Source organism: Lonchura striata, chromosome 6 (assembly GCF_050655825.1).
Source record: "Lonchura striata isolate lonStrDom1 chromosome 6, ASM5065582v1, whole genome shotgun sequence".
Classification (NCBI taxonomy): domain Eukaryota; kingdom Metazoa; phylum Chordata; class Aves; order Passeriformes; family Estrildidae; genus Lonchura; species Lonchura striata.
Window position 1 is genome coordinate 23,978,236 of NC_140708.1, and position 20,925 is coordinate 23,999,160.

General features: G+C 46.8%; 1 protein-coding gene across 1 annotated transcript; it reads right to left on the reverse strand.

The window, feature by feature from the left end:
• Window positions 1-860: 860 nt before the first annotated feature.
• On the reverse strand, window positions 861-18,557 carry CXCL12 (C-X-C motif chemokine ligand 12). Its single transcript, XM_021539306.4, has 5 exons — window positions 18,435-18,557; window positions 13,494-13,611; window positions 10,031-10,117; window positions 6,527-6,624; window positions 861-4,745 (listed from the first exon to the last, which is right to left on the reverse strand). Exons 1-5 carry the CDS (start codon window positions 18,493-18,495, stop codon window positions 4,714-4,716), a joined length of 396 nt encoding a protein of 131 aa, XP_021394981.1. The 5' UTR covers window positions 18,496-18,557; the 3' UTR covers window positions 861-4,713.
• Window positions 18,558-20,925: the final 2,368 nt, after the last annotated feature.

The following is a 20,925-nucleotide window of genomic DNA, read 5'->3' on the forward strand; positions in this document are numbered from 1 at the left end:
ATAGGGCCTATGCTTAATATGAATGTACAATTTTGTAGCTAATTACCTCCAATGCATTTTGCAGTGGCCTGGGAATCTCTCACTGACCATCTGCACTCACAATTACCTACTAGTTTTTCATAAGTGTCTTAGTAAATAATTGATGGGTTTGCAAAGAGGTCATCAGTCATCTGAGTTTCCTTTTTCCCTTTTTTGCATGCCTTTTGCCTTGCATCAATTTGAACAAAAAAATATTTATTTATCAAGAAGCTTGAAAAAGCCCAAGCACTGTTTCACTGTTCTATTAACCTATCCCTGAACTTTGCTCCAGCCAGAGCTGTACACAGTGCTGGATTCACCTGTGTTGCAGTAGGTGTACAGAGCAGGACAGGCTCTTTGCCCTGGGAAAAGCAGCCCCAAGGACAGTGCTGTTCACATCTGCTCTTTTGTCGAATGCATCCCCTGTTACCCCTCATACTTTTCAGAGAAACCTTCATCCACCCCTCAGCACAGATGATGATGGCATCTCTGTTGCTGGAACAAAACCAGCTTACAGCTCACAATTCCATTAAAGTCAAGCTGCTGCAGGAGACAAGTTTGGGGAAAAAAAAGAATTAAAATAAATAAGTTTGGGTTTCTGTTTTGGGAGCAAATAGTTAAGGGCTTCCTTTTGAAGATGTCACATTTCAAATCTGCTAAGCTGCTGCTCCCTGCGTGATCCATGGGCCCTTTACCTCAGGTTCCCTGCAGAGAGTCTGGGCATTGGGGCAATATGGAGGCATCCTTGAAACTGGACACAAAGTACATCTGAATGTTTTTATAAGTCAAGATTGTAGCTGTTCATTTGTAAGGAGAAAAAAAAAATAGAATCAAGCAAAAGCTTTATTCAGACATATCTTTTTATTAAGAAATTTTTAAGTGCATACACATTTATGTGAGAAATTACAACAATATAAAAGTGTTTATTTTCAAAATTTTCTATGAAAGGAGTAATTTCAAAAGCATAATATAACTCCTCCATAAAAGCTGCCTTACAGGAACACAAATACAAAACCCTTTTCACATTATTTGGGAAGATACTTCTTTTTACTTAATAAAAATATAAAGTACAGTATTTACCACATTCTGACAACACAGAGTTCTTAAGGAATGAAAGATGGGAGGTTCATGCAGCCCTTTTGTCATCATATATGTTTTCTTATCTGTGGCAACCAAAGTTTCATGTTTTCAGACAAGGATTATCTTGGTGGGATGTTGATTAAGAAAACATAATCAAATTTTAGGTGATGAGTTTACAAAAAACCTTGACTGCTATAAATCACATCACTCAGAACAAGTTGCCAGAGAAAAGAACCTTCTAGAGGCTAATAAAGGGAAATTGGCAACAAAAATTTGTATAGGAACTGCATTTTCAACAAAATTTGAATATTTAACTTTGAAAAAAGCTTTCATTGGAAAACAAACAGTCACCTTTGCTCATACACCTTAATCAAAAACACATCAAAGTCACCCTTCATTTCATTCTTCCTCAGGCAGAATTCAGATAAGATATTCATACATAAAAGTATAAAGCTAGTATAAATAAAAAAATGACACAGCAATAAATACCATCTACTCTTAAAATTGGGATTTGACAGCTGCACATTGAAAATACCCACGTGATGATTTCACATTCATGGAAGCTGCTTTTTCAGCATGGTTCAGTGTTATCTTTCCCCCCTGTTCACATGTGGTCACTACCTCACTCCCATCTCCTGATGCTTCCTTTCCCTGGCTCTGTCTTTGGTGAGCAGTTGATGCAGGAGGAAAAGCAGGGGCTGTCCCCAGGTGAGCTGCTGCCAGGGCTGCTTCTCAGCCTGCTCTGGTCGTGGCATGAATGGGGCAAGCGTGGTGCCCTGGGGCAGCCCAGTGATTAATCCCTCTGCTGCAAAAAGCAAGACTGCTCTCCAACGTGCATCATGCAAATAATGTCAGGCTAACAGCAAAGCTTCCCACTCAAGCTGAATTTGGTCCAAAGCAAGAGAAAGCTTTTAAAAGGTTCTCACTTAAGTCTCTGGCCAGGTCTGTGTCACCTCTGCATTCATGCTGTGCTCAACCTTACCCAGGGGAGGGAGGGTCACGCTGCTGGCCCCTGAGAGCAGCCCCAGGCTTGAGTGGTGCCAGGTACAGAAGTGAAGCATCACCAGCACAGGGGTGCCAGGGCCCAGGCTCTGTGTGGGCTGGGGCAGACAGTCCCCAGAGCACCACACAAACACCTGGCTGCAAAAGGTCCCTTGCCTTCCATGGAGTGCATTTTCCTCCTGCTGCTACTCATGCATTTTCCCCAGGACAAATGCCCTTGCTTTAGCAGTCCAGCCCTGCAGCCCCTAGAGGAGAAGGCTGACAGAGCCCCCCTTTCCTGCAGCACCTCCATTGCCTGGGGATACCATCCAGAGTCGGGAGCCTGGCTTTGGCCGGGTGCTTCAGCACTGCCCGTCCCAGTGCTCCTGTCAAAGCAGTAAGGTGGGGTTGGCAGTTCCCAGGGACCTGGCCCTACTGGTGCTGATCCCAGATGTGCTCCCTGTTCATGAGGACTGCAGCAGAGCACTGGCAAGGCTGTGCAGTCACATCTACCTACCTCACCTTCTCACCAGAATGTCAAAGTTTCCCCTGGAACAAAACGGTCACGGCCCCTATCATCATGAGCAGGGCATGCTGCTGAATCAAAATCAGAAGATTACTTAATTCTCCACTTACTGCAATGGGAATCAGACCTCAGGTTGTCCTTTGGCAGAAGTTATGTGTGAAAGATACGCTCACATGTCCACCTCTGGCAAACCACTGGCAAATGCAGGTGCATGTGTGGGACAGGGAATGGAGCCTAGGATATCAAATACAGTCCAGGGAACATAGAAAAAACTCTGGTTTTCTCATAAAATTTCTTTCCCCTTCCAGGAGAGGATCTGATCCTATCTGATAGTAAATAAAAATTCCAATCTCATCAAGTACAGTGGTACCAGACCTTTCAAAACACAGACACAATATACTTAAAGCACCAGGCTGATAACAATAACAAAAGGAATGTCAAAATCACAAACACAAATATTTTAGGCACAGCAGTTTGTTTCTGCTTTAAAGCAAATGAGGTGAGGTGTTCCCAGCTGAAGGCCTCTCTGCAATATCCCTGTTTTGCAGAAAGGAAAAGACAAGATTTTTACCTGAATTTACATGGAAATAATGGAGTCCCTGGATAGCCAAAGCACCTCTTTGGCATTAAAGATGCCTACCACAAAAAGGAGTGTGAAACACTCCTCTCAGTGCTCCTGACACAGGCTGCAGGGAAGAGGGAAGGTTTGTTTTGAATCAACCAGCTTAAAAAAGACAGTCTTACAACATTTTTTTTGTTTACAATACAAACACAGATACATACAAACACAAGCATTGTGCTGCACAAATGTGCTTCCTCCCAGATCTCAGTGCACAGCATGACATGATTAGTGCAGTGCTGCAGATGTCTTTCCATACCATAACAGGTATTGTGTATACAGGAAGGAATAAGGAGAAAGAAACTTCTGGCTTAAGGGATCGGTGCAAGGAGTGGTGCCTGTCCCAGGCTGTGCTTTGCAAAGGGAATTCCAGAGGCTATCCTGTTCACCAGCAAACCCATATCTGGGGAACTGTGAGTGTTTGCCTTCATTTCCACCTCTCCTTCCACAAACTGCACAGACCTTCTCTTGCTCCAGGCATCTCTTTTCTCCAAGATGTGGCCAGATATCCTCTTCTGGGTATCTCCAGAGCAATCAGGGATGTGATTGTCCTCAGGCAGGTACAGCATCGTTGGTGAAGGGTGAATAAATCTCAGCCTACTTCAGTGCAAAGCCAGACAGGCAAGCTGAAGTCGCCTCCTGTGGATGGGTGGGAGATCCCTGGTGCATGGCAGCACATCTGGCTCCTCCAGCAACTTGCAACATGGTCGTGTTTAATAACCCATTCCTTTTTTTTTTTTTAATATATCATCAGAAACACAGGAACATAGGAAATGCCAGATGACATCAGAACTGTGTTGTGGCTACTAATACACGCAACTACTACAAACCAAGTATTAGCACCTTGCAACACCAGATGTGTATTGATCCAGCCACTCACAGCTGTCAGCAAGGGTTCTGATCTTCAGAGAAGGGCTTTAGCTTAATCACTCACCCAAAATATCTGTAAAATGCCACTCAAAGTAATGTTGTCCACTGTCATCAGTCTGATGCTTTTAAGCCTTCCTATGTTCTTGGCCTCTATGACTTCTGGAGGCAAGGAATTCCACCACTACTTACACAACATCATTGCACTGTACAGTTCATGTCCTTCTAGGTTTTAAACTCCAGGAGACGTGCATGAACCAAAAGAAAGTTAAATAAAGCAGGACCTCTACACAACAAAGGAAATAAAATATTTTATAATAACAGGGTTAGTTTAATTTGGTATCTGCCCCCAGTGCTAGGTAATAAACCAACCTGTATAAATTCATATTTTTCTCAAATAGTTACATCTTACTATATAAAAATAGCACTATGAAAGCAAGCCAATTTGTGCAAGGGGAAAAAAACCAAGCAAAAAAAACCCCACCAAAAACAACCAAGAAAAAAGCCTTTGGAAATGCGTGAAGCGTTGCTTTTGTGCTGCATGTTAGCAGTGAAATGTATTCATTCCCTAATACTGGTTATCTGCTCTCTGGGTCCTACAGTAAGAAATCCTGTAGACGGCTTACAATGCTTGCCTCTTACATCTTGAACCTCCTGTTGATGAAGAAGAAAGTGAAACACTATTAAGGTTTATTTCAGTTGCAAAACCTTTGCTATCAGGCCTAGTCAAACAGCAAATCTGTGTCTGGACTAACCCAAAGGCAGCCCCTCCAACCAGTAATTGCTGGGCATTTTGGGAGAAGTTCTCCACAAGGAACTACTGGGACCCAGCAGGGCAAACCCAGCAACGGGAGTTATATTGGGCAGGTTGTGCTCATCACAGTTAGTAAGGTGTTCAGAACTAACACAGTAGGAAGGCTGGCTAGAAAGCTTATTCTGGACTTGAAAGCCAGAGCAGAGAATTATCGGTGGGCAAAGAAACTCGGCAAAAAATACAGCAGGGAAAGGAGAGATTAATCATTTGTGAGCAGCCCCAGTAGCAGAGCAAGTGGCACTGGGAATGCCTCCTCTACCTGCTCCTATCCCACAACTCTGATGGAGGGCATGGACTGCAGCTCCAGAGAGTGCCAGGTCTCTGTGAGGATGGAGGAATGTAGAGGGCAGCCCATGCTCTGCTCTTGTTTGGCTCCCACCATGGGGTGGCTGGAGAGTAGAGGCAGCCAGCGTTCTGCCAGCCAGAAGCCACCCTGAACCTCCCTGCCTGGCACCTCAGCTGGTGTGAGCAGCTGGGGGCCACATCAGAGCTTGTGGTGACCAGCTGCCCAGGGAAGGTGAGGTGACAGGCAGGCAGGCACTGCACAGTAATCCTGTGAGGCCTGAAGGGCTGAGGTAGGGAGCTCAGGTGGGGTGCAGACAAATGGAGTCTCCCATGTTCAGTGTGAACATGGTACCCAGGAGAGTGTGGGTTAGGCATCAGAGCAAAGTGCAAGTGTTTCATGTGTATGGTTCACCCAGAACAAGAAGCTAGTTTGTGCTGGTGGCCTCCAGGTTTTGCCTGAAGTAACGTCTATTCCTGCTCCAGGCTGGTCTTAGTGACCTAGATGAGGTCACTAAGACTGAATTACAAGTGTCAGAGGGTAAACACCAGGTATTCAAAAACTGAGGTCTCAGCACGTGTTGACAAACACCTCTTCCAATGCCTGCTGGACAGCTAGGACTCTGTGACCACAGCTAGAGACTGTGACTCCCAGAAGAGGCAGTCTCAGAAAACTCATCTATGCACAAAGACAATGACTAAACCATGAGGAAAATTTTTCCTCTGAAGATAACTTTTCCAATATCCCACAGCAGTAACCCTATTTCTCATGGTGCAGAAAGGCAGAAAAAAACACCCTTGTGAGGAAGAAAAACCTGGGACATCCAGAGCATTGGCATATACAACACCATTCTCTGGAACTTGCCCAGCTTCTCCCAAAGGAAAGGCATCAACCAGTCACCCATGCACCACATCATGTTGTCACCACGCGGTGCTGCATTTCTCATTAAAAAACACCAGTGGCAAATTCACAGCTGTTACAGTTTAACTCTGTCAGTCTGATATTGGAGCTAAAATAAACATGGTTCCCAAACCTTTACCCTGTTTTTGACTTTGTCTCTGCTTCAGGTTTATTTTGGTCTCTTTATGTGTCCATTTTCACATTTGTAAAATGGGAAAATCATCCCACATCTGTTGTAGATAACTTTTCCCCGTTTTGAGAGTTTCATCTATATAATACGCTTTTGCTGGAAGTGGAGAGATGTTATCCTCAACAAATATGGGGGGAAATGGAGGTCTGGATAGGCTAATATATTTGCCCAAGGTCCCATAACATGGTGAGTGGAAGAGCAGGGACTTCAACCTGAGGTGTCCCAGCTCAGAAACTAATGCCTCCTACCATTCTTTCTCCCTGGAGACTTTAGTGGTGTTGCACGGGAAGGGCAGAGTGGGCCCCGTTTCTTCTGTTGCTTTTTTTTATGAGTGCGATGACGTGGTCTAAATTAAAAGAAAAATACAAAAAAAGACTGCCATAAATTATCCATATACAAAGGCCTCATTCACATTTATCTTATGGTCCCTTCACATCTTGCTGGCAGGGTGCAAATGTAACATCCTCTTTCATATAACCTTTGTCTGAGAGAAATGTGAGACAAGTAAAAATGTCCTGGTGGAAGAACATTTGCAAACTCTGAGGCCAGAACAGCCCTTTTACCCAAAATACCAAAGCTTCCTCAAATGCCTTCCAGAACTTCTCAGCCAGGAGCCTCACCATCCAAAAAGTTCCCCCTGAGGTACAGAGGAAGCAGAGGGGGAGCTGGATTTCTGGCTTCCCATCCAGCATTCCAGCTGACATCAGCAAGAACCAGTGGCTACTCTGAGGGGGTTTAAGGCATTTGGTGTCTTAAAACAAGGCTGTAAAAATAATCACCCACATTGTCCTCCTTTGTGTGGGGCCGTCACCCAGCACACACTTGGTGGAATACTGGGAGGTTGTTCTGGCAACTTGTATTTCATCTGTTACTTACAAATTACATTAGAAATTAGGAGGAGCTGCCACACCAGGGTTTGGAAGGCAGAAGCAGGGCTTGGCTGCCAGCACAGCCAGCCCATACACATAGAGAGTTTCTTTTCCTTTCTCCCAGCTGGCTTAATGGAAAGATTTTTCCCATGCGACTTTGTTATCTTCTCCAAGTCCATCAAATCTCTCCTGCATGAATGCAGTAGCCACTGAGCTTAATGGACTCCGGCATCTTGAAGCGAGGGAAGCTCTGAAGTGGGACTATATTAACATGACAGTGGATGAATGTTGAATGATGTTGGCCACAGCAGCTGCACAATGGTTTTTAAAGCCAGTTAAGGAATTTGGATTCCTGACAGCCTGAATGTTTTACTGATGTCTCATGTGTATATTACATGGAGATGTGATGAATATAAAGCAATAATAAATGCTAAGCAGAATTAGCGAGCAAAATTCCCTAGTAAAAAACATTTCTGGTTTCATATTTAACTGTATTGGACTACTATTTTAAGAACTTTTCCTTGCCCTTAGCTGAAGATTATAACACTGAAGATATTGAAGTTCTGGTAGTGATTAAGATGTCTTCACAGTTTGGATTCTACTTAAGCAATTACAAGAGCCCTTTCTAAAAAACGTATTGATTTTATTCCAGAAAAATAAATTCCCATGTACAATTGGGTTTTCATAACATGAAACAATTAGCCATTTTATTGCTAGTGCATATAGGGTAATGTCACATTTCATACAATTTCAGTACAAGTGAAAAAATATAATATATGGCTGATTGAAACTGATAGCTACATTAACATTTATAGATCTATATAGATTCATTTTACAAGCTGTTAGTAGTTTAGAGGGATATCGGTGTTTTAAACTACCAACATTCATATGGCTCCAATTCAAATATATGAATTGTTTGATGCGCTATAAATATATTCCAAAGTACATTTCATTGAAGAAGTCAAAGCTGTGCACTAAAATATATCAAAAACATGCCTGTGAAAATGCTACAGAGCCCTGACTGTCTGTGGAGCATGAAAATGCCACTGGTGCTAGCATTACTTAGTTGGAAAATGAACACAATGCCATGATTACAGGATTAGGTGATGGAGATATATGCTTTCTGTCATCTTATTTCATAAAGCTGGGACCAAATTCTCTCCTGCTACTGAATGTAAACCAGGATCAATCCACCAAATTGGTAGAATTGCTTTTGTATCAGCATTTGGTAAACAAAACCCAGAATCTGGCTGAAGATCAGGCAGACTCACTGGTTTCAGTAGAGATGGTCTCAGATCTTCACTAGTGGTAATGAGATGTTCCAGCTGAGATGCTCCCCTAAGTCAGACAGGCACATAATCGTATTTGCCCAACCTTGCAGATTCCTAAAACGCCTCCTAAGTCTCAGGTTGGGGATGATAGCAAACAGAAACTTCAGCAGGTTTTCCCAGTTTGTAAAACCAAGTGGCTCAGGTCCCTAGGATATTCAGCACAGGCCACATCCTGCTCTTAGGTTCAGTCATGCCTAAACCCAAAGCCATTCTGGCAACATTAACCTGGGTTACCACTGCAGAGAATTTGTCCAGAGGACAAAAGGGCTGAGTGCTGGCAGCAAAGAAGGCACTGAGCATCAGATGAGATGGGAGGAGCTGTCAGGGCTGGAATCACATTGACTTAGTTAGCTGGCTTCCTTCCTTCTTCCTCCTCACTTTTGACCCCAGTGCAGTCCCCAAAAGGGACACTTGGAGGAATCTCTCTACTTCTGGCGGTATTTTGCCCCTTGCTTATTGTAAAACCACTGGGGTACAAAGAATTTTTTCTTTTTTTAACTCTGACCCTTTTTTGGCAGATGCATTTACAAAGGAAAGTGGAGACTGTGCAGGTACCTGTGCCCTGCATCTGCCCTGGGGTCATACCTTCCCCAGTAATACTTTGTTTTTGCAAATGATTGGATTCCAGCCCTGCCTTCACCCTACAGATGTGGGAGGACAAGGTTCAGCAGGGTTACAGCACAGTTACTGTGGGGTGGGAATGTGATGGCAAGGGTGGCAGGGATACTGAGTGCACAGGTAGGCTAGCTGGCCAAAATGCTGCTGCTGGATCAACCTCAGCCCAGGGCTCTGGGCAAGCAAGGGAATGCTTTGTACCATCATTTGGTTTGTACCATCTTTCAGTGCTGGAAGGCTGGAGCCCTCCCCTGTAGTTCAGCACAAAAACGTGCTCGGTGCTGCTCTTCTCAGCATAACATAGAATAGAGATGGGCTGAGTCCACCTCAAAGTAGACATGATCAACCATTTGCAAGGGGAATAAAAATAGATTTAGAAAATCTGAATTTGCCAAGTGTGGCTAGTTTTCCCCTGGTATTGTGGGAAAGAGTTATTCAAGGTAGCTCATCGTGCCTTGGCCAACATTAACAGCATTCCACACTGGGCAGCAGAGAAACAATTTTTAGCACCAAGAACCCCTAGGCCTCAGCTGCCTGTGCAAGCAGACACCCAGTGTAACATGGAGAAGGGGCTCCAAAGACACCGGAATGATATAGATTCTCAAGTAATCGTAGTTTGGCTGGGGAAGAAAGGGCATTAAAGGAAAAATTTTCCTTGGGAGAACAGCTTTTTTTTTTGAAGAGGATGAGTTCGAGACCCCAGAACATACTCATTAGCACAATTTTTGCCCCAAACCCTGGCAAAATTCTTAGTTTAACATCTAGGATATATTAGAAACCGTTGTTTTAATGCAAATTATGTCAACTCCAAACCCTTCTTTGAAACAATATCTGATTCCACAAGTACTTTGTCCACATGGTAAAAGCCAGCCCTTAATGTTCTACCCTTTAATAATTCAGGATGTTAGCTGTTAAGTCCATTTGTCTCTTGCCTTACTTGTTTAAAGCTTTCTCCAGGTATTCCTGGATCCACTTTAACTTGGGATCAATGCACACTTGCTTGCTGTTGCTCTTGAGCCTTGCACTGCCAAAAGAGAAAAGTCAGAGTGAGTCTGGTGTGCAAAGTTCCTCAGCCCGCACCCATCCCCCCCACTGTGCCTTATTTTCCTTGGGTGCCAGTGCTGCTTTTGGTTAACCCATGAAGAGGATGAGTTATTTCTCCCATCCTTGACCTCCCTCACCTATTATAAATATCTCTGCCTTGGAAACCATCTGTTTCCTTTGACAGGCTCATGTGGTCTCTACTGGGAATCATGTGAGAGTGGAACAGACACAAAATTTGAATCTAAGACTTCCAATTCATACCTGGACTGTGAATGAGTTCACTGCCAACAGAAAAAAAATCATTTGGAAATACTGACATGGTAAATTAATGTAATTTTTGCAAGTAATTGATTAAGAACAGCTTTTGAATTCAACCCAAAACTGAAGATGCACATGTTTTGAGGACAGACACCTCATGGATGTTCTGAAAGAAAGGGTGTGGTTCATGTTAGCTTTTTGTTTTATCCCGAGACTGAATTAACAGGTTGCAGGAAGGAAGACAACTGAAAGTACCATAGTGCCAGAGGCAAGTTTCGCCTCACGTTTTCACTCAGCATTGGAAACAAAGGCAGAAACCCCCTGAGGGGTTTCTCCTGGATGTCCGAACTGCACTTCCCAGAGCAAATTTATTAGCTGATTTGAATTCTATGTGAATTTGACACTTGGGCTCTCTGTGTTTCTCTCTTCATTCAGAAACAGGACAAATAGCTTTTCATCAACAGGTTTCACTCTCCAGGGATCTCAGGACCTTGAAAGAGCTGTTATCTCCCACATTCCCTGCAGCACCCTGCTTCTGCCCCAGCTGCTCCAAAATTTCTCTCTTAAGAGCCTACATGCCTTGGGAAAGTGCAGAGAACAGCAATTTTATAGAAGTGCCCATATGAATGAGTTCAGTACTCGTTTAAACATTTTCTGGATGAAAGCCATAATGTTCCTCCCTTCATAAAATGAAATCTGCAGAATATAAAACGATGGTGTAAGAAATAAGAGGTCAAAAAGGCTCCCTAGTCTGAAGTTATGCAACAACACAGTTGTAACATAAACACATCAAGGATCCATCCTGCAACCCCTGCGCCAGTACAGAGATGAATGGGCCTAATTCAGATTTCCCTTACAGCAGTGCCAAGCTGGAGCATTTCCAGTTAAGTGATACCAACAGTGTGTAAGAATGGATTTGCTGATGTTAGCAATGCCTGGGAATTCTTAAGCTGACCTCACAGGGTACAGAAGCAAAAGCACACGTAACCAGTCTCCAGCCACATTCAACACAATTCCTCTCACCTAATACTGAGACACTGATTTCTTCAGTCATTCATTTCTGAGCCTGTCAGCCCCTGTTCCATGTGCAAGGAAGAGACATGGGAAATTGTATGGAATGCTTAACCTGGACTAGTTTAGGCGTCTACTTGCTAAAAATGCTCATTTCCCTGTACTGAAAAGTAAGGAATTTAATGTGGCGTTTGTAGAAATACACATTGACAGGAGTTCACTGGATTTGGAGAGATGATTTCCAATAGAGTGAAAGACAAAAGCCTGCTCTTAGGCTTTTTGTTCAAGTATAACTCCCCTTAACTAAAAAGGAAAATATACTTCTGAAAAAACAAACAAACAAAAACATAACAACAACCTAAACCAAAACAAAAAATCCCAAACAATAAACCCACAAAATACCTTCAAGCAGCTCTGTTTCACTTAGTTCTCTATTCTTAAAAATGGCAGCTTTTAATTTATTTATGCCTTCGTTGTTTAATGAAAAATGAATCAAGATGAGAAGTTAATGTGTTACTTTTGATTTATTTCATCTCCTGTTTTCATAAAGACCTAGTTTAAAGTCATATTTCAAGGGTATTTGGAGGGATGTATTAAGTACCTTACTTGTCAAAGTAACAAAAACAGAGTCAACAATAGGCTCATATGTTCTGTGTGTACCCCACACAAACACATTTGGGTCAGGAATGGGCAAGAATGTGAGATGTTTCTGTTTCTGCATTTTGTGCTCTTATTTATCTCTAATTATTATAATCCTATGTTAAGAGATAAATATATACTTTATCCCATCATAAATGTTGTCATTTTCTTGAAACTACTCCAGAAAATTCGAAATCAACTAAAAAGCCTTAGCACTGGGATTCTTATGACATCACTGACAGTCCCAGAGCACAAATCCATGCACTAGTGCATGCTTGCTGCCAAAATTGTAGGTAGAGATTGGAGTTAGTCACAGCTGGTTTTGCCATTTTTCATAAAGGAAATTATTTCTCAACTGAGGCTTACATTTTTCTCACTGCCCTCTGCCAAATCCTAAGGCAGAAGCACATGATAAAACGTGTATGATATACACAGAGTGGTTTAAGACAGAAAAAACCCTATACTAATAAAAATTGGTTCATGAATGGATACACGCTTACATGCATTCCTGATCAATCTCGTGAAACCACATCAGTTTTCTGAGTGCAAAAGTTTTGGATGACAAAAATTGATTTTTACAGCATTTGAGTTGTAAGAGGAAGGGCTCAACATATGGGTCAAAGACAGAACCAATAATGGGATCACTGCACAGAAACCAAACCCAGTCCCTGACACCCTCTTATAGAGGTTAACAGAAGTTGAGAGTAATAAGGTTCCCTTTCAATGAAAATATGAATGCTGGGTTGTCTAATTTTTTTTTTTAGAAGGATTTCAATTTTGAGAAGGGGTCAGCCATGAAGAAGTGAACAAAAAAGACCTTCCTAAAACATACACACACAAATCTACAAAGACAAACAAACAAGCAAAATCTCAGTGTTTCCTGAAAATTAGGGTTGCTTTTCCAGCAAAAATAAAGAGGCTATTTTCCATTGGGAGACCATTCTTCTATTCTGCTTCAGTTTACTGAGTCAGTAAATGCCTGGCAAGCATCCCTAGATGAAGCCATCACATTTCTAAGCTCTGTACCTCCTGCAGAGGACACATTAAACACAGCAATTCCTTTTGCTTGTTTAGCTCCACTCCATGGACAAGTGACCCATTAGAAGACTCAGACGGTTTTGAAGTTTTTACCCCAAGGTGTAAAGCTTCACATCCAAGGCAATGGACAGCCTGTCTGACATTCCTGCTCACATACCCACGCGGGATCAGGACACGGGATCACACAGTGATAGGAACATCACAGAGAACACAGCTGGGAAACAGCAGCTGGGCTCCTTTACGTGGGGTGAAGCAGGGTCCAGATGTCTCTGACACAGGGGTGAAGAGATGAATTGGGAGTCATGGCACGAGGCAGACTGAAATTCAACTACCAGAGCAGGCACCAGCTCTGCGACCCTTCTTTTTGACATCCCAGATTTGCACCCAGTGGAAAAGAGCGAGAGACTTACACGATCTGAAGTGAGCAGTTGGGTGTGGAGAGGATTTTGAGGTGTTTAATATTGGCTCTTGCCACGTTGCTCTCGTAGAATCGACAGGGACATCGGTAAGTCAGGCTGACAGGTTTCTCTGCGGGACAAAGGGAGGGAAAGGACACGTTACCTCTTGCAGCACAGATACACCGGTCAGGGCTCGCAGCAGCAGGGCTCACAGGAAAAACGCCCTCCAAATATGCAGGTGGGGAAAAAAAAGCAGCCGAAAAGCTGTAGCTTTGGGAGAGCATTTGCCCACAGCTCAGAGCACAATTCATTCAGCTCAGTGACCAGTCTTTCAACAAGGGTGCGCGGGATTTTGGAAGACAAAGAAGAGGGAGAGAAAATGGAGATAAGTAAAATTGAAGAGATTAGAATAAGGAGCCGCGCCATTGTACAGGGATGCTCCCCGTAATTAGACAAGATAAAGGCCAAAAGAGGAGGCACTTGTCCTCGGTGTTGTTCTACTCAAACGATTTTGACCCGAGGCCAAATTAGAAGGTAGCCAGAAGAAAGAGATGAATTCCAGGGAGTTCAGATCAAAACGGCTCGGCTCAGGTGCAGGCTTTTCACAGGGGACTTAGTGGCTACGGCAAAGCTCTGGTTTTGCAGGCGTTCCCAGGGCCCAGCTGACCTTTCCCCACCGCAGCCAGCCCCGAGTCCCAGCAGAGGTACCCGCACAAGGTGCGGCTCCGAGATGCCAGATCCCAGCGGTTTCACATAAAACGCTCGGAGTCTTTTGAATTTCTAGCCTGCGGCTAAGTAGGGCAATCGAGGAGACAGTTATCAGCCAGGGCGTCCTCAATACACTATTCGGGGGCCACCAGACTGGATGAGAGATCTGTCACTAGCATCACTAGGGACAGAATTAAGTTTAACCTCTTAGGCTAAAAATCTGCCATGTATATGCATGCAGGACTGAGAAAAGCAGCCTGGCTACCTGGTTTCTCTATATGGGACAACTTAATTACTAGCAATCAACCTAAGTAAGGTCTTCATCCAGACTGTAAGTTTGAGAGCTCCATGCACAATAAAACACAAGCACAGAAGCCTTGTCTGAAAGTCTAAGAGATGCCTAAGATTTTAAAGAATTTCTCAATGGAGCGGCTTCCAGCCTCTGGGAGGTATTAAATTCATACACCTAACCCTTAAAATCTGGCTCAAGCTGTAGATGGTCAGATCTATATCTGGGAGGGCTTGAGATCCCATATGGCAATCTGCCATCCTGTTTGTTTAGCCACACAGGAATACTTACAGCATCGAAACCCAGTTCCCTTTCAAGGCAAATGGGGAGATAAAGAGCCGGGAAGGGCTTGGAATTCCTAAACAGCTGTCTAGGAAGGTGAGAAAAGAGACAGGTTTTCAAGTGCAGCTGATCTACATATATTGCACATTTATCGATGCCTGTCTCTAGCACACATAACCACAGACAACAGGGTGAAACTGGCCCGTCCTGAGGAGGGAGCCTCCTTATTTTTTCTGGTGTCTCTACCAAAAGATGAGGCAGAATTAGATCCCACAAGAGAGGAATTAGTAGGAATAGAGCTTCTCCTGATGCACACCTGAATTTGGACTATAAATTGAAACAAATGTATGACTTTTCTATCAGTTTTCTGCCACTCCAAACAGTGGTTCCATCTATAAGTTAATAATCTGCAAGGGGAGGAGGAAGGAGGGCTACAGAGTGAGCCTCAAGAACATGGATTGGACTGGCTAGTGCTAATGTGCAAAGGAGTGAGGAAGGCACTAGGATTTCCCACTGCAAATCTGTGCCTGATAGCTACACATCTGTGAATTTGTATTGGAAAGGGAGGCTGATACTGAATACAGTCACACAGCTCTCAGCACAGCTGCAGTGATAGTGTCTCTGCAAGCTTGTCCCAGCCAAGTTTAAGCCAGCTTTAACTTAAACAACGTGCAAGAGATGAACTGTTCAGATGCATGATTTGATAAAGCAATCCTGTCCTCTCCCAGACTCAAAGTGGGATTTTCAATCCCATACCATTTGAAATCAGGAGCAGAGAAAGTTTAACCATGACTAAACACATCTGTAAGTCCCAAGGTTGTTTCCTGCCCAAGAAAAGGCATCTAGCACAGCAAGGAACATGCAGTGGAATGATGAACACCCTCCCAGCACAAGAATACCTTCGGTATTTTTTGTGTGCCTTTCTTGATGGTCAGGAGCAGGCACTGAGCACCAGGGATTGGCACCCACTGTCAGTTCTCTGTATCCCCAACAGGGAACCAGTGACTCCTGCTGCTGCTCCTTGTCTGGCCGTGCTATCAACAAGGCTCAAAATTTGTGCATGTGGCATCTTCAACACATGAACACCTATCTTCCAAAAGTAGGAGAGGGAAGGGGCCGTTTGGAGGCTGTAATTTAGGAAGAGGACATTTCTGGTCTTAATCTGAGGCTGACAAACATTCCTTATCTCTTCAAAATTTGAAAGATATTGTTGCATGTACATTAGAGCTGATTAATTAATCTACCAATTTGTACTCTGAGTTCTCTGACATCTACCAAACACAGCACAAGCTGAGGCCATTCTCTCAGTACAGCAAATTAGTATAATCTGTTAATTGCCTTATTACATGAAAACATACAACTGATGGCACACAAAGCTTTTGAGACCTTTATCTGTCTGGCACATTTGGTTCAAATGGACGAATAGAGTCAAAAGTTACAGAACAGCCAGATGCTAGTTTGACATCTCAATGTTATTCCTTCAACCTAATTTTACTTAGACAAAACGAGAACATCTCTTTTGGCCGCAACTGGAAGTTTGTGGTTTGGAATTTTTTAAAAAATAAACAGTTTTATTGTTTTCCAACTCAAACTGAGTTTTTTTGGCTCTGAGCACCTACTTTTGCTGACAAATTCTCTCTAGAGACAAAGCACACACAAAGTGGCCACTTGTCAATGCTGGACAATGCCTATTTCATCCCACAGGGATCTGCTTCTCTTTACCCACACTGAGACTGGACAGCAAGGGAAGAAGTCAGTGCCAGTTCTGCTGCAAAGTTATCAGTAACATGCTGCGTGGACTAGGAAGCTCTGGATGCTTGAATAGAGAGGGAAGCTATATCCAGTAAAGCAGGCTGGACACAAACAGACAAAACATTCGAGGAAATCATTTTACTTATGTTCAGCCTAGGGTACATTTGTCATTATCAGGAGATGTTTGATACTTTTTAAAGTGTAGAACAGCTCCATTTCCCTGGAAAGCAAGGCTGGGATAGACAGACAGAGCTTTACCAGGTAACGAGGAAGAATTCAGAGCTCACCTGCTCCCCAGCACAAGGCAGCCCTGCGAGCCCTCATCTGGATCAGGGCTGAGAGTACTTAATGACAGGCAAAGTAGGCAAAACCCTCCACTCTTAACACCGAAAGACGGTGGGGTCACTTTCCTTACATTAGTTTCTCTCCAGTCCTTGTGGGCCATTTCCTTCCTCAGGTACCCAGGTCCCCACACGCTTATCCCGCTGCCAGCAAAGGAGAGCAGCCGCGCTGGGGGCGACCCGAGCTGCAGCTGGGCAGCTCTGCCGCCCCCCAGCCCTGAGCAAGGGCTGCCAGCGGGAGACAAGGGGGAGGAGAGCCCCGGTCCCTCCCTGCCTCCCTCCAGACCTGCACTCGCCCCCAGAGACGAGGGAAGCCCGCTCAGGTACCCGGGCACCGGCGGCCACCGCTCGGCAGCTGGTGACATTGGCAGCCGGGGCTGGAGCTGGCGCTGCCACCCGTGGTCCCCCGGCTCTGCCTTCGCTACCTGCCGCTCTCGCTTTCCAGCCCGCAGCCCCGGGCCGGTGGATACGGCGGGGGCTGGAGCTCACCTGCCCGGGATTTTGGAGCCTCTCCGGGGCAGTGCCGGTTCCCTGTTCCAGCGGGACGGGGCTCTTGTGCGGAAAGGCATCGGGAAATTTTCGGGGAAAATTAACTCTCTCAGGCTAAACAAGGAAGGCACCGAAGGGCATCCTCTGCCTCCCTGGGTGGGGAACACCCAAGTTTCGTTGACCAGAGTGGGAGAACAGAATGGGAGCAGAGGTTGGAAAACCCAGACAGAGCACATTCGACAGGGGACAAGAGATGGCAAATCTCCGCCAGCCGCAGGAGGAGAGTCCCGAGAGGTTGCGGGCAGGACCCTCGCCCCGCTCGGAGCCCCGGGGCACAGGGTCCCCGCGACATGCGTGGTCCGAAGGCAGAGGCTTCCACAGAGCACAGCTGGCAAAGTGACCCGGGCAGCTGTGCTGCCAGCGGGCTCCGGGCGCCCCGGGCGGGACGGCGGGGACCGGCGTGGGGCGGGCGGGCGGTGGGACGGCGCTGCGGAGCGGGTGTGAGTGCGCCCAGCGCCGCCAGCCCGCCGTGCCCCCCACCGCCCGGCACGGCAGCTCCCCGCGCCCCCCAGACCGCCCGTGCCCCGGGAGTGCGGTGAACTGCCGAGAGACCGCTCTGGCTCAGCTCTGCCCCGACTGAGGAAAGATAGGTCGCGATAGGGGACAGAAGAGGAACCGAACAACCGCCTGTTTCTAATTTCTTGTAACTTTTAGGGTAGGGTTTTTTTGTTGTTAGAGGGAAAGTCGATATGTATATTTAGCAGCCAAACCACCTCCCTGCAGACCGAGCGCTGTTGTAAGTCTTCCCCCAGACGACTTCAATCTGGGGCGAGTTTGGCAGAGAGGACCGCTTTGGCCAGATTTTTGAAAAAAGCCAGGGAGGGATGGAGGAGAGCGAGGAATGGGAGCCTGTCTGCTTCCAGCTTTGCACAGCCATCGCTCTTCTGGCTCACCAGACGCATCTGAGCCGCGGCCGGGGCCGAGCCGGGAGAGCGGTGCAGCTGCGAGGAGAGGGGGAAGAGCGGGGATTTCAGCGGGACCATCGCTCCCGGCAGGAGCGGTGCGAGCGGCGCGGCCCCGCAGCTCACTTACCCTCCGAGAGGGAGATGACGGCCAGGGCGAAGGCGAGCAGCGCCAGGGCGCGGAGGTCCATGCTGGGCAGGCTGGAGGACGCGGGCAGAGCTGCTCTGCTCGTCCCGGCGGCCGCGGCGCTCTGCTGGCGGCCCCTCCGCCCCTCCCGCTATAGAGGGGCCGGGGGCGGGGGGAGGAGAGCCAGGGGGAGTAGCTAGACTGTGATTTATTGCCCGTGGCATGTTATTACATCCTTCCTCCGCTAAAAATGGTTGGAAAGAAACCAAAAGAGCGAGGGCTTCTCGCTTCGCTCCGTCAGCCTCCCCCCAGGCACAGCGTCTGTCCCCCCGGCTCCGCGCTCCGAGCCCCCCGCGGGACCGGCGGCTCGGGGCTGCGGCGGTGACCGACCGGTATCACCGCCGCCCCATCCCGCCCCAGCCAGGGGATGTTTCCTCACCAAACTGTATTGTTTCCTCAGCAAACTGTGCCAGCCCGGCACGGCGGCTCCTGAACCAGAGCTGCTGGAACCGGGATAGCGGTATGGGACGCATCCCTTAAGTGTTCACACCGGGGAGACAAGAAAACTTCCCCTTCACTCTCGTGGGCGCTAATCTAGATTTGAACTGGCGCCCTGGCATCGCGTACAGCGCCTCGTACGAAGAATCTTAGCAGAAGTTTATGTGGGCATTTGAGGAGAGAAAAGGCAGAGAGGGAGAGAGAGGAGAGAGAGGCTTTCAGTTTTTGCCTCGTCGTGTTTGGCCCTAAACACCACCTCTTCCCTGTGTTAAATCAACCCAGTAGTACATTTGCTGCCAACATTCCACTTCCTTTGTATTGCAGATGCCACTGGACTCCCTGGCACCTCGGCTGAAAGCCCTGGTAGCCCTGCAGAGCTCAGAGGCCAGGGGTGTCACTTGCCCTCAGCTATTACAGTATTGTCAAGTGTAAATGACTTAAGCATGGCCTCGCTGTCTGCAGCCCAAGACCACAGGACCCCGTTTGTTGCCATTAAAAACTGAAAATAAACATCGAAGCTTTGATTGAATTTGGACTCCTCTGTCTGCATTTATTACTGGCTGGGCCAGTGCAGGGTCCAGTGGGTGCAGCTAATCTTTGTGTGGAGATGCTTAAAGGACAGGGCCATTATGCCACTAAAAGCACCTGCATGATTGTTTTGTACGTCAGGTAACTGCTAATTCTCTCAGCCACAGACCACAAGGTTGGACACAGAGGTCCAAACCTCGCTTCTTGCTAGCCTGTGGCAGTTTCACTGAGAAAAGATTGTTTCTAAAGGCCAGGAGAAATGCTTGCAGTGATGCTTCGTGATGAACAGGATCCCTACCTGACGAAGACACACATCCAACTCCATAAATCTAGTTATTTGTATTTCTTAGCGCCTTCTTACCAAAGAGCACTGAATTTGTTTAGGCTGATTTTGCTCCCAGATCCCTCCTTTCTTTTAGGTGAGGAAGCGCAGTAGTGCACCAACTGGGTGCACTGAAAGGACCGATAATTTTAACCAGTGCTGTGAGCCTGGCTACTGCTGCCGTGACAGTTGTGACACTGTGCAGGGACAAGAGAAGCTCATCGTAATTGCAAACGCCTCTAGGAGTGCCCCCCAAGTGCTCCCACTGGCACACGACGACATCCACACTGCACTTAGCAGAGACGCTGCTATATCCACACCACACTTAGAGTCACAATTACTTGGAGTAGTAACACTTAAAGCAACAGCGTGTCTTTGCTGCTGCTAATGCTGCAGAGAGAAACATCTCAAGGATCTAATCAGAGTGGATAAATAGGGAATGAAATCAGAGCCAAATCTTTGTAGTAGTCTCCCCCTCGGCATCCCGAGACATGCAGGTGTGTTGCAAATGATGGTGAAAACTAGCTGGGTTCTAGGAAGTGTCTGGACAGACCTTCGGAGCTGAGTCGAAGACTCGCAGCACGCAGATCAAAGGGCTCCCTGTACAACTCGGGATAGCTGAGTGAACCAGCAACAAGGCAGGAGGATACCTCGGTCCCCCTGCGCCTCGTCTGTCCTCCCCCTCCGCCACAGGCGCCTCTGCATGGGAGATCAAGCCTCCCGAGGAGAGGGGGCAGGAGGCCCGGGACACCGCACCCGGCACCATCCCTCCGCAGCCTCCCCGACTCCCCCAGCCAGCCCGGGAGGGGGATCCCGACGGGGCAGGGAAAGAGTCCAGCGAGGCGACCCGCCGGGGCTCCGCGCCGTGTGTCCCTGGTGTGCCCAGCCCGGTGCGCTCCCCATCGCCAGAGAGCGAGCACCGCGCCGGGCCGCGGGGTCATTTCGGCAGGGCCATTTCCCCGGGCAGCACGGGCCGTGCCCCGGCGGTACCCCGGGCGGTACCCCGGGCGGTATTCCCGGCGGTACCCCCGGCGGTACCCCCGGCGGTACCCCCGGCGCTATCCCGCCGCTATCCCGCCGCTATCCCGGCGCTATCCCGCCGCTATCCCGGCGCTATCCCGGCGCTATCCCCGGCGGAGGGGAGGT

What these genes read in the sequence shown, in the direction of transcription:
- CXCL12 (XM_021539306.4), bottom strand. Translation starts at nt 18,495, where the DNA reads ATGGACCTCCGCGCCCTGGCGCTGCTCGCCTTCGCCCTGGCCGTCATC. An exon ending in AACTGCTCACTTCAGATCGT is followed by an intron (nt 10,118 to 13,493) that starts GTAAGTCTCTCG and finishes CTCTTTTGGCAG; the next exon opens with TGCAAGGCTCAAGAGCAACA. An exon ending in GTCTCCAGGGAGAAAGAATG is followed by an intron (nt 4,746 to 6,526) that starts GTAGGAGGCATT and finishes CTTCATCAACAG; the next exon opens with GAGGTTCAAGATGTAAGAGG.